We start from the raw sequence: 13,972 nt of genomic DNA on the forward strand, positions 1-13,972 counted from the left end.
AAATAAAAAGAACACAGGCAGGCCAGAACAATAGCACAATAGGGAGGGAGTTTGCTTTGCACATGGTCAACCCAGGTTCAATTTCTAGCATCCTATTGGGTCCCCCAGAACCCCACCAGGAGTGATTCCTGAGTGCAGAGCCAGGAGTAAGCCCTAAGCATCATTGGGTATGGCCATGGTCAGGACTGAGATGTGATAGCCGCCTGAATCCTGACTGTGAATACTGGACCCCAGATCTCTAGAATAGAAAATGAGCCAATAGGTCACCATAATTTCACCATCTTCATGCTAGGGCACCAGATCACAGAGGCACCCCAGGAATACTAATCTATTATTACAGCCCTGCATGAATCTAGATCCAGCCAGATGTGCATTCCTAAATAGAATTTATGCTTGTCCTATCCCATCAATCCCACCTCTGTCAGGAAGTCTCCCCTGTGCCTCCGTCCCTCAACATACACTTGAGCCCTGGCTAGCATAACCCCCAGACAGCCATCTCCCAATAGCCACACCCCTTGGACATCCATTCCCCTATAAACCATCTCTGCTGTGAAAATCTCTACCAACTGAACTTCTTCTAAGCAACTGGCATCAGGCTGGGGGGGTCCTACTTGGGATTCATTTTTGAATCCACAGTTTGTGGCTGAAAACACCAGAAATGTATCAATCATCATGCATTCCTGATGTCAGATGCTGAAAAGGGGCTTCTGTGCTCAACTCTTTAAGTTATGGGCAGAATCCAATATCCTTCTGGTGGACCTAGGAAGTAGCCACAGTTTATGGGGGTGTGCTAGCATTCCTTGCCTCAGGGCCCCTTTCAGCAAATGCACAGCTCCAGCATATGCTACCCCTGTCCATCTGAGACCTCCTTCACTCTCACAGTCAGATAGATTAGATCCATCTGGATCATGCAGGATCAACCTCATAAAATTGTCCCTGATCACATTTGCTTGTTCCCTTCACAAGAAGGGTCCCCAGGATTCAGGGCTGATCCTCTTGGGCAGGGGTCTTCAAACTATGGCCCACAGGCCACATATTGTATTTATTCCCATTTTGTTTCTTCACTTCTAAATAAGATATATGCAGTGTGCATAGAAATTTGTTCATAATTTTTGTTTTTACTATAATCTGGCCCTCCAACAGTCTGAAGGACAGTGAACTGACCCCTGTTTAAAAAGTTTGAGGACCCCTGCTGGGGGTGTCCATTTGGAGCTACAGTTCTTTTTATGGTAAGGCAACAGTCACCAAGCAGTGTTTTTGAGAATTCAGCACTCTGACCCGGTGATGAAAAATTCTCGGGTCCAGGATTACCCGGAGCCAACCAGGCCACACTTGAAGATGCTCTGGGACCATTCGGTGTATGGGACTAAACTCAGGGCATCAAACATGTCATACATGTGCTCCAACCCCATTCCAACAATTCTGCCCAAGGACTCTCCAATGATCCTCCTTGCTAGAAGCTGGCTATGGGGACAGAGAGGCAGGGACCCCCTCAGTGTGGATTCAGGGTAGAAGCAGGCATGGAACCTGGGGAGATACCTTGAATTCTGCCCGGGTGGGTGCAAGGCAGAACTGGGAGCCAGGGTTTGAGTCATAGTCAGGCTCTTTGAAGGACAAAGGCCCAGGCTGGCTAGCATTGAGAGTGGCCTGTGAAACAGGAAGCCACTGGAGGGGTCCAGGTCAAGGAGGGGGTACTAACAGAGGTGGTTTCCATAACTGCAGACAGTGTGGATGGTGCAGGGGAGTCCCCTTGAAGGGAGGTGACCATGGGGCCCAGTTATTCTCCACCCAACTGGTACATGATCCCTGAGCACACTCTAACCCCGTCCCAGTTCTCAGCAAGTCTGACTTTAAGTATGTCAGACCATGGAGGATTAAAAATAGTTGAAAAGAAGAAAGAGGATATAAATATCACAAAAGCCCAGGTGAGGGGAGAACCCCCAGGAGAGGAAAGCAGAGGGGGTGTGGTGTCCTCGAACCTATACCCTGAGCCTACAGTGCCTGAAGGACCAAAATGAACCACCACCACCACCACCAAAAATCTCAAAATCTTGGGTCTCATATCTAAAGAGAGGAAGGAACCAGTGCTGGACAGGGGCAAGGACAAAGGGAGGACTGGTTAGTGATGGGTTCCTGGAGGGGAGGGGGTCCACCCACCACATCCCCCCAACCCAGGGCCTCACACTGCCTCCTAATTGTGCCATAAACCATGAAGGAACTTTTCAGGCTGTCAGGGCCCTCCACCCCACATAATCCCGCAGATCTGCATTTGTACCCTCAGTTCTCACCCACTCAGCTCCCTGCCATGTGTGACTTCTGTCTGTCTGTCTGTCTGTCTGTCTGTCTGTCTGTCTGTCTGGGTCTGGAGCTTCCAAGGAGCTTCCATGCAAGCTTGAGATTGGTGGAACAGGCCTGGGAATAACTGCCATGACCAATGTTCCAGAGAGTCCACCACAGCCGGGGCACATCAGAAAATATGACACAAAAGAATGACACGTTTCCCTGTCCCATCAGTCAGAACCGGCTCCAACCCCTCCAACCACCACAGAAAGCTGTGTGTGTGTGTGTGTGTGTGTGTGTGTGTGTGTGTGTGTGTGTGTGTGTGTGTGTGTGTGTATGTGTGTGTGTAAACCAGCTCCAACCCCTCCAACCACCACAGAAAGCTCTGTGTGTGTGTGTGTGTGTGTGTGTGTGTGTGTGTGTGTGTGTGTGTGTGTGTGAAATCTGTCTTGTCTGTCAGGTCCTCCTTGTGCAAACCAAAAGGGGCAGCGAGTCCCCCCCAAAGTGTCTTCACGAGCCAGTCATGGATCCCATCCGATATGAGGTGTGCACACAGCAACCTGGCAACCCTGCTCTGAGGAAGCAAACGAGGCAGAAACAGAACCGGGAGCGAGGCCCGGACAGGTTCGCTAAAGCCTCCGGATCTGAGTCTCCCCCGGTTTCTTCTGTGACTGACACCAGCTACCCATGATGGGGGGCGGGAAGGGGTGCAAACATGGAATAGTTTCCATGGGAACAGAGGCAGCTCACTTTCAAGGCTGCCACCACCAAGACAACCACATTCTGTTTCTCCTTGCTTTAGGCTGGCCAACCTGGGGCAATTGGCAAGGGGGACAGTAGGGACATCCACACAGGGACAGGCTCTGATGCAGTCACTGGGATTCTGCCTGGAAGATTCTTCCTGGCTCATCCAGACTCTGGAGCCAGCTCCAAAGTAGCTTTCGGGCCACTCTTGCCTAGGAACAACCAGGCACCCCAAGTTTATCGTAGGGGACACAAAAGGAACCTCCCTAGAAATATCCACTCTGCCTAGGCACTGAGCAACCACACCCTGCACCTTACTCCATTATCAGCTTGTAGAAACAGCCCTTCAGTAGCAATAAGAGCCAGGAGACCCCAATCCCACAGCTTGAGAAACCCCTTTATGCATAGCAATACATGGCAGAACCAGGGAGAGCACGGCCTGTGGGGTTCAGCGGCTCGAGGGGCATGAGGTGGGTTCACAGGACAAAGCTCTGCCAAGGCTTGGCCATCCTGTATTTCTCTTTCTGAGTCACCCTCTGCAGCCCCCCACTAGCCCAACACCCTCATTTTGAAAAAGAGGAAGATTAGACACAGCTGGAGAAGAGAGGCCCTAACACATAGCAGCCAAGTTGAGATTCAGATCTTGGGATTCCCTAGAAGTTTCACATCCCAGATAAAGAGAAGCCAGAAGGTCTGGCAAAATTCAGAGGCATTGGAAATTCCTGGGGGGTCAGAGGGCTATCAGGGTAGACAGGAAGGCTGAAGTACAAGGTGTGTGCCTCAATATTCATAATTTTAAACAAGATGCCCTGGACAGGACCCCAACAGAATGGGCACCAGTTTCTGAAGGACTCAGTCCAGCATTTCACTTCCTCTGGCTTCCAAAACCTCTGCAGGGGCCAGAACTATAGTGCAGCATGAAAAGGGCATTTGTGGTGCTAGAGGTAAGTTGTCTGCCTTGCAAGCGCTAGCCAAGGAAGGACTGCGGTTTGATTCCCCGGTGTCCCATATGGTCCCCCCAAGCCAGGGGCAATTTCTGAGCGCTTAGCCAGGAGTAACCCTTGAGCATCAAATGGGTGTGGCCCAAAAAAAAAAAAAAGAAAAGAAAAGAAAAGAAAAGGGCATTTGCCTTGCACACAGCCAACCCAGGTTTGATCCCCAGCCTCCCATAGGGTCCCCTGACCCTGCCAGGAGTGATCCCTGAGTCAGAAGCCCTGAGCACTTTTGGATGTGACCCTAAAACAGAAACAAGAAAAAGCATCTCTGCAGAGTCCAGAGAAATAGTACAGTAGGTAGGGCACTCGTCTTTCACGTGGCCAAACCAGGTTCGATCCTAGCACCCCACAGGATCCCCCGAACATGGCCAGGAATAATTCCTGAGTACAGAGCCAGGAGTAACCCCTAATCAGCACTCAGTGTGGCCCCAAACAAACAAAAAACACACACACAATCTCTTGCAACTCATGTACCTCTGAGAAGGGGGGGTGGTTTGGGAAGGATGGGAGCCAGGGGGTGTGGGGTAGCACCTCAAAGCCTCCGATGGCAGCCTCGGACTCTTGACAATGATGCTTCTGGGAGCAGTGCAGGGTGACCTGGGCACCTTCTCACACAGACACACCAGGGTGATACCCCATGATGCAGGAACGAGAAGGGCACAAGTGGTGCCCAGGCAGCTGTCCACTGGCCCGGAGTCATCAAAGGGCTTGCACAGCGTAGGACTCAGAGCCCAGTTTTGCTCCCTCCTCCCCAGCTGCCTGCCCTGGGATGGAGCTCACCTCGCAAGGGGAAACCCCCACACACAACCCGTAAGTGTGCCCCTTCTGTCACCCCGTAACATGCGCAACACAAATCCAAAGCAGATGGTGCCCTCACATTCAAATGTCCTTGCAATCCAGTACCCCTGTGTGCAGTGCATTGCTGGTTTCCAACAATTCTGGTTGGAAAGACCCTCATCAGTGGCTGAGAGTGCTGCTTGGGGCAATATACACCAGAGCCCTCAGATGGCCAGCTGCAGGCACACTAATCAATGTGGATTCCCCTGGCATGAGGCTGTGTTGGCAGATGCCTGCTACATGAGACAGAAAATGGCTGGGGAGGGTTGAGAAGGTTCTAGAAGGACCTGGGAGGGTCAAGAAGAGCCAAGAAGGATTGGGAAGGGCCGGGAAGGGCCAAAAAGCACCAAGAGAGGGAGGCTGGTGAGACAGACACATTTTTTTTGTGGGGGGGCGGGGGTTCCACACCCAGCAGCGCTCAGGGATTATTACTTTTGGCTCTATATTCAGGAATTACTCCTGGTGGGTTCAGGGACACTATGAGATGCTGAAGATCAAGCCAAGGTTGGCTACATGCAAGGCAAATGCCCTCCCGGCTGTTGTATCGCTCCAAACCCAAGAAACTTTCCAACTTCAGATCCACACTGCCTTTCCCCTGCTATCTAGTAACCCCCACACAAAGGTGTAGAGCTCTGCCAGATTCTGAGGCAAGGTAAAGAGGGACAGGGCAATCTCTGAGGCCTTATCAGCCAAAGAGCCTAGAATTATCACAACCCATAGGGTGGGTACAAAGAAGGGCCAGTCCCCACCAACCCCCACCCTGATATACCAGGGTGCAGAACCATGGTGGGGGGAATGAAACCCACCGTCTTGATCCCCATTCAGTCCCTTCTAAAAAGGGCTACAGTGTGGGCACCCCTTTGGATACCAGGAACCCCAGGAGGGGCCCATGGCTGTTCCAACTGGCCCTAAGGGACCTCCAAATCCTGCTCAAGTCAGCCCAAGGTGGCAGCAAGAGCTATGAATAGTGCTTGTCGGGTCTTGACTCACTGACACAGATCACACCATGGTGGGGAGACTGAGGGACTCGGCTCAACACTCACCCCAAAGTTCTAGAGGGGCGTAAGCCAACCTCACAACCCTCTCTCCCTGCACAGGTTCCAGAATCCAGTTGGGGTCACAGAAAAGCTGAGAACAGAGTCAGCTTCAAGGAAATGTCCAGGGGTGGCAGGATGGAGAAACAAGATTTCCTGAAATGCTGAGACCTGAGTCAGGGGTGCCTTCCTGGGGAACATGGGATGCAGGAACACAGAGAACTAAAAGGCTCCATCCTGCTCATGATGGATTCCTGCAGCTCCAGCCCTCACCACCTCTATGCTAACCACCTAGAATGCACAGCTCAGAAGCCGCCCACCTCTGCGGCCACCACCCATGCTGAGCACTTGCCTGAGAAACACATAACCCAGATGCATTCAGAGTCCATAGGGGCCCTGCAGTTAGTTATTCGCTTCCGCCACAGGCTCCAAACAGAGCACAGGACACTTTTAGGGCTCATCCTCTGCTCAGCACTTCTTGAGGGGTCACAAACAAGGGAAGGAAGCAGTGATCAGGAGAAGGCAAAACCAAGTGGGAAATAGGGAGCAAGCATTCCTGCTCTCCACCTTACTCTGCCATGTTGAGCCCAAGGGCAAGTTGCAAACCACCCCAGGCCCCTGGGGTCATCCTGTTAGGGTTAGGAGAGCCCTTAGCTGGCACCAGGAATTTCACACTGCCAAGCCAGGAGCTGCAGCAACCACTGCCGGGGATTTTTCCCAGGCCATGAAAACTTCTCTTTTGTGGATGATGACAGGCACAAAAATTCTGTTAACTTACTAAAAATGACTGAAAGGAAGCCAAAATGGGAGAAATCACAATCTATTGGTTACATTGCGGTGATGCAGGGGTTCTTATTGGAAAGGGACTCTTTTGGGTCTTTTTTAGTTTCAGGGGCCACCCAGCAGTGCTCAAGAGCTACTTCTAGCTCAGTGCTCAGGGTCCACATAGGGCCAGGTATTAACCCAAGGCCTGACCTAGCCAAGCACTCTACTACTAAAACACATACCCAGTCAATAATGCAGTTTTATGATATCACTGGGCGGGGGACAGTAGAGGTGGGAATGGTGTTTAGGAGGACTTTGGGAGTCACTCCCAGAGATACTCAGGTCTGGCTACAGAGGCCAGAGGATTCAATGCCAAGGACTACTTGATCAGCGTGGCAGCACTTAGAGCCATGCAGGTTCAAACCAGACCCCTCTAACAGATAGGACAGCAGAGAGAGAACTTGCCTTGCACACAGCCTACCAGGGGCCCCCCAAACCCCACCAGGAGTGATTCCTGAGCACAGAGTCTGGAATAAGCCCTACCACCAGGTATAGCCCCAAAACAAAATTAAAAAACTGACCAGCACAGAAAGAACATGGATAATTTATATTGATATAATAATGTTGAGCAAACAAGATTCGTTCAAGGAAATACTGTACAACTGGTTCCGTTTTCTTCTCATTGGGGGTATCCCCCCCAGTAGTGCTCACAAGGTGAGCAATGCTAAGGTAGGGGAGAGAATGTAATGCCAGGGGTTAAACTCAAGACCTCTTATCTTGGATCTGTGCTCTGCCACTCCTTACCCAAGGCCCCATAATTGAATTTTTCATGAAGTACTAGGGGCAAAAGTAGGTTATAAAGACCAGTATGTAGTTATCTTATGGCAGGGTGGAGGTGTCACTGGGAGAGAAGGTCAGGCAGACCCTCTGAGACCTGGAAATCTACTTCTAGTTCTATGTGGTAGTCAAACCTGTACCCATCCAGAAACAATGATTGGGCTAGCATGTAAGAAAACTAAGGCACATTTTACATACATATGAAATAATTCTACACAACACACATGTATGCATCTTACAGTATGTTTTAAACAGCAAAATCTGCCAGGAGCTGAGAGAAACACAGCCACCGAATTTTTACCCAATCTTCAGCACCCATCTCACATGGCCCTTAAGGAACCCTCTTACTGTTCCAGGAATACACTAGATACATAAGTTATCTTAACTTATCCACAAGTGCCGTGTGTCTCTATAACTGGAACAAATGCCCATGACACAGAAAGAAAAGTTACACTGAAGCATGGGTTAGGGTGTGGAGATTACACACCCCTATATTCACAAGCACCCCGACTACCCAAATGGGTCGCCTTTTCTATACACACAGGAACCTGTGCGTGCCCCAAAACAGGCAACAGGTGGTGTATTTTCTCCCCAGGCCTGATTTTCAACGACTTCATTCCATCCTTTGCACAAAAAATAAAAATAAAAACAAATATAGAATAAACTAGTCAAAGATTTCACTAGTCTCCACCCACACACCCCCCCAACTCCAAGTCACCTCGGCTTGCACTGTCCTTGCCAACCGCGGGGCGGAGCCGCCCCACGTGGGTGCGCAGGAACATTCTATCAGGTGTAATGTTTAAACTTGACTACTCCACCCCCATGCCGATTTGGCTAGGGTCGAGCACCTGCTGTAGTATGGTGTCCTGGTCAGAGCCCTCAGTTCCCATCCAGGGCCTGGGATGGGGATGATTGAGGGAGTTGGGGGGGGGGTGGCCCCCTAGAAACCTGTGAAGGGGTGTTGGCGACTCCGGACATGGGGCGCGGGACAGCCCACTAGCCCCACCTAGGGAAAACAGACGCTGTCATACAAGTGTCCCCACCATGTCCAGCAGCTTTGGCTCCTGGAAAGATGGGGTGGACTGGATTTAGGGGGGTTGGTTGGTGCAGGCTATTTCTCCCCCAAACCCAGTGCCTTCCCTCCCCACCCCCGGCAATCTTTGCAGGCTGAGTTTCCACAATGAATTCTCTTTTCTGAAAGGCAAATCCACTTCCCTCAAGGCCTGGAGGGAGCTACCTGGAACCCCGGGGTGTCTGTAGACAAGGCGCGCGCGGGCTCCCGAGTTTCTCTTTCCCCTTAGCCAAGTCCAGGTGCACGCGCAGAGCCCAGCGCGCCACGCACTTGCACTTTGGTGGTGGTGGGGGGGGCGACCCCATAGTCTGGGGAGAAGTCTGGGGAGAAGGGGGGGCTCCCTTCTCCAGAAGAAGAGGCCCAGGCCGGATCGGCTCCCTTGCAGACCCCCTATATTCCCAAGCCTGCTTCTCTCCAGCCACCCCCACTCCCCAAGCCACCCCTAGCCCCAAATGCACTTCGGGAGGCTCCACGGACCAACTTCTCCAAAGTCTCAGCCAGGGTTGCAGCGCGGGGATCTTTGGGGGGTGTGGTTGAGTCGTGGGGTGTCCCCCAAATCCCCGCAGCGGCCCGAGCGCCCCTTCCCTTCCTTCCCCGCGGAACGTACCTTGCAGGTTCTGCACGCGGATGTCGCTGATCTGGCCGATGAGCTCCTCGCGCTGAAACCAATCCCACTCGGGCGCAGCCATGGAGCGGCTCGCGCGGCCGGCTGGATGGGCGGCGGGCGGCGCGGGGACGGCGGGCGGGCGGGAGGCGGCGGCGGCGCACACGCACCCGCGAGCCCAGGCGGCGGGCGGGCGGGCGGGGCCGAGCGGGGCGCGCGGTCGGGCCGCCCCCGGCGGCGGCGGCGGCGGCGGCGGTGCGGGGCGCCGGGCTCTCTCTGCGCTCACTGCCCCATCCGGGGGGCGGAGGCCCCGGGGGGCGAGGGCGGGGCGGGGCGGGGCGGAGGCCGGGCTCGGGCCGCTTTCCTGGGGGGCGGGGGTGTTTTGTTTATTTTTTCCTGAGCGTTCGTCACCCGGATTGTTTGGTTGCAAGCGTGTCGTGATGATCTGGGGGGTTGGGGGGACCCGGCCCCTTCTTGGATTGTGATGTCTGGGGCGGGGGCGGCGGCTGGTGACGACACGCCTGCGGGGGGCAAGTGAGGGTGGGGTCGGGGTCCAGCTGGGGGTCCCAGGACACGGAGGCCCCCTCAGCAGCCCCCAGACTCCCCACAACATAGACACAGCCCTCTCGCTTTGCTATGCTCCAGGGGACCTGTGGCCCACCTCTGCTGACTCCCTCAGACCTGGTCCCCTAAGGGTACCTCGTTGGGGGGGACTTGGAAAGGGATGTAGGGATCAAGTAGTGTGGAGACAGAGAGTTGGTCTCTCCTCTGCCTCTAGGAGTTGGGGCGGCGGGGGGAGGGGGTGGGGGGCCGCTGGAAAAGGGTCTGTGTCTTGCGTTTGGATTTGAGGATGTCTGCCCTAGAGATGGGGCCCAGGAAAGATCCTGGGTTGTGGGGAGGAGGGAGGAGCCAAATTTGGGGGCTGCTCTCTCTCTCTCTCTCTCTCTCTCTCTCTCTCTCTCTCTCTCTCTCTCTCTCTCTCTCTCTCTCTCTCTCTCTCTCCCTCTCTCCCTCTCTCCCTCTCTCTCCTCTGTCTCCTCTCTCCTCTCTCTCTCTCCCTCTCTTCCTCTCTCCTCTCTCCCCTCTCTCTCTCCCTCTCCTCTCCCTCTCTCCCTCTCTCCTCTCTCTCTCCCCTCTCTCTCTCCTCTCCACTCTCTCCTCTCTCTCTCTCCCTCCTTTCTCTCTCTCTCCCTCTCTCCCTCTCTCTCCCTCTCTCCTCTCTCCTCTCTCTCCTCTCCTCTCTCTCCCTCCTTTCTCTCTCTCCCTCCCTCTCTCTCTCTCTCTCTCTCTCTCTCTCTCTCTCTCTCTCTCTCTCTCTCTCTCTCTCTCTCTCTCTCTCTCTCTCTCTCTCTCTCTGTCTCTCTTACATATACACACACACACACACACACACACATTTGGGGCCCAGCTCCTCAGACTCAGTGGGGTGACCTGTGATTCCAGATTGGAATGTGCCCCCTGGCTGAGGAAGTGAGGGTCAGAAGGACTGGCTCAGAGCTGGCCCTCACCCACACACATAGGGCTTGGGGATGGGGGCTGGGGCAGCGGCCTGACCCAACCCCCCATCAGAATGCCCTGTGCTCCCACTGCAGAGATTCCAGAACTTTCTCTACTGTTTCCTCCTAACTGTAGAGGCACAGTAAGAACAGGGCCCAAGTGGGCAAATGAATCCCCCTTCTGGTCATCCACAGGGCTAGAATGGGGTACAGCTTAGGGCCAGGAAACCACATAAGAAGGGGGTTGGGGTCAGAAGAGATGACTGGGGGTTGCCTGAGGGCACCCCAACTGCTGGGCCCTCAGCAAAGGAAGGACAAGGCAGCCTTGTGGACCGCTGCCTTGCTGGGAACTTTCCAGGCCACCAAGTCAAAGGTGCCTGTGTTGACAAGCAGCAGAGAGCAGGGGCGTCCTTCTGCCTCCCCACCCCATCCCCTTGGGTCTTTTCCAGCACTCCCCAGCCTGCTGCTGCTTTCCTCATCTAGAAGGTCACAGGGCTCCCCTGACCCAGTGGAGGCTCCAGGGTGCCTGAGCAGTTATGATCCTTGGGGTGTTGGCCTAGAGTTTTCTACTGATTCTGTCCCTAAGCTGGTCCTCTCCCATCCCTGGACCTTTGTCCCCCCAAACTAGTACTTCTTGTACCCCCATGTACTAGCCATCTTCTTTCTACACTTTAGTTCTTTTTCCAGAATTGCCAGGGGGCAAAGTTGTGCTGGAAAATCTTTTCCTTCCGAACCAAAGCGCCCAGAGAATCAACCTTTCTCTGTACCAAGGCGGATCTGGAAGCAGAAGGCGTCACAGGCGATGGGTGTTAGCTGTGGGGAGGCGCCATTTATCACTATTCCAGCACTCTACTCCTAGTGGGGAATACAGCATCTTTGGGGGGGGGGGGACATAAGCCAAAGGCCATCACCGCCAAGTCCCCATAATAATCAGCACTAACTCACTACCAAATGTTGAATCACCACTATCCCTCGAACCCTTAAAGATTCCTTTCCTTTGCCCTGAGGTGGGAAGAGACATTTTCAATTTAAAACCTAATTTTTAAATTAAAAATTTTTCAATTTAAAAACCAAAACTGGAACCCAGCACTAAGTATGAGGCTCTTCTCTCAAAAGTTCTTGACTAGGGGCCGGAGAGATAGCATGGAGGTAAGGCGTTTGCCTTTCATGCAGGAGATCATCGGTTCGAACCCCAGCGTCCCACATGGTCTCCCGTGCCTGCCAGGAGCAATTTCTGTGCCTGGAGCCAGGAATAACCCCTGAGCATTGCCAGGTGTGACCCAAAAACCACAAAAAAAAAAAAATAGTTCTTGACTAGTCTCTCAACCAACAGTACTGGGCTTTGGCCTTCCCTGATTGGCCTTGCTTCCTCCCCATCACTGTCACTGGGCACTGGGGCCCTCCCTGTTTGGCCCTGGCTCACCCTTTAGCCCGCCCACCCATGGCCAAATTTTGCATAAAATTGCTGAACCCTTTCCGGTTGTACTTCTGTTCCCTGCATTTCATCTTTGCAAACCTTCATAGCCCTGTGCACCTCCCCAGAATCTCCTCCAACACCCATAGGCCCATCAAGAGCTTGTTTGACATATTCCCTTATTTTGTGCAGTCTCTGATAGCCCGTGAGCCCCACTCTCCTGCTTCCACATGGCATTAACATTCCTTGACTGTGTACCCCTAAAAAGCTGTCTATAGGGCTGTGTCCATCCCCGCCCCCTCTGTCTTAGAGCCCTTAATGAATGCTGAGTGAATGCATGAATGGATGACTCATTACTGGGACGCCTGAACTCCAAGGCAAGCACCCATGACAGATCCTTGATCCCTAGGCAGAGTAAATGCCCCGCTGTGCTGAGTCCCTCCCAGGAGTTGGGCTGAGCAATCCCCGGCTCTGTGGATCTTGGTGGGTGAAAGGTTCTGGCCTCCTCACGGATGAAGCTCTTCATTTTCTTGCATAAACGAATCATCCTGTTTTTCTGTTTGCACTTTTATTGGGAGGAAGGAAAAGTACTCTTGGCTTCGGGAGTTTCCAGAAGCAGATTTTTCTAAAATGTGCCTGATTCTGCTCAAATCCGTCTCCTGCTTTTAAAACTCAGCTCTGTCAAGGGAAAGAATGTGGAGTCGGGAGAAAAGCAGCCTTGGACTTTGAAACACTTGGGTCCCAACACTTGGAGCCTGACATCTCTATGCAGGAAAGGAATGTGGGGGGAGCACTGGGATCCCGCCCCCCACCTGCACCCGACCCACCTGAGCTTCAGGGAACAGATGGTGTGAATAGCATCAAGAAATTTGCTTCTGGGCAGGAAAGATAGCACAGCAGTAGGGCATTTGCCTCGAACGCAGACTATCTAGGATGGATGGTGGTTCGATTCCCAGCATCCCATAAGGTCCCCTGTGCCTGCCAGAGGCAATTTCTGAGTGCAGATCTAGGAGTAACCCCTGGGTGCTGCAGGGATCTGCTTCTCCTTGGTCCAAACCCAGGGAAACATCAGGGATCACAAAGCCATCCTTGGGCCACTTCTCAGCATGCAGAGGGCTGAGATGGTGCCAGTGTGATCTCCTTCTTGAGCACTATCTTTGGCCACACCCAGGACCCTTCTGTGTACACAGAACTTCAGTTTGGCCTGTTAGCTACTTACCACTGTGAGCTTAAGAGACCAACAAAACAGGAGAATATTTTCATGGGGCTTTGAGCAGTAAATTAACCTGCCAAAGCTGCTGAGTCAGACACGCAGACTTTGCCCAATCCCTTCCCTGACACATCAGTATCCCCCCTAAACACCCACACACACACACACACACACACACACACACACACACACACACACACACACAACAACACACACACACACACAGACTAGCTGCCTCCAGACCACTCCTCTGGGTCGCCCAAGTGACATGCTATCACATCTTTTTAGGACTGGGGAGGAAGGACATGCAGAGTCAGAGGTACAGAGGACTTGAGGACTTGAGTTCAATCCCAGCTGCCACACAGGGAACTGCCAAGTGTAGTCTTCTTGGCATCCAGTACCACTGAGTCTGAGCCTTAAACTAACTGACTGCAAATGTCCTGAGTTTCCTGAGCATTGATTTCTAGTCCCCCCCCCCCCACTCCCCCAATGTTCTGGCCCATCAAAGTGCTATCAAACATTTATAAAGGCCAGAATTTCTACAGAAAACAAGGAGAGCCTTGGGTGGAATTAAATCCTAATTTTTTTATTGGGGGGGGGGTTACTTCTGACTTTGCACTCAGAGATCACCCCTGGCAGGCTTAGGGGACCATATAAGATGCTGGGATTGAACCTGTGTAAACT

The 13,972-nt window shown here is 52.9% G+C and overlaps 1 protein-coding gene across 1 annotated transcript in view; it reads right to left on the bottom strand.

Moving 5' to 3' along the window:
• CLMN (calmin) overlaps positions 1-9,323 on the bottom strand; it is an 88,462-nt gene extending 79,139 nt beyond the window's left edge. Inside the window, exon 1 of the mRNA XM_049769778.1 lies at positions 9,172-9,323. Within this exon, the coding sequence (XP_049625735.1) occupies positions 9,172-9,253 (82 nt within the window). The 5' untranslated portion in view covers positions 9,254-9,323. The remainder of the gene's footprint in view (positions 1-9,171) is intronic.
• Positions 9,324-13,972: the final 4,649 nt, after the last annotated feature.

This window comes from Suncus etruscus, chromosome 3 (assembly GCF_024139225.1).
Source record: "Suncus etruscus isolate mSunEtr1 chromosome 3, mSunEtr1.pri.cur, whole genome shotgun sequence".
Lineage (NCBI taxonomy): Eukaryota > Metazoa > Chordata > Mammalia > Eulipotyphla > Soricidae > Suncus > Suncus etruscus.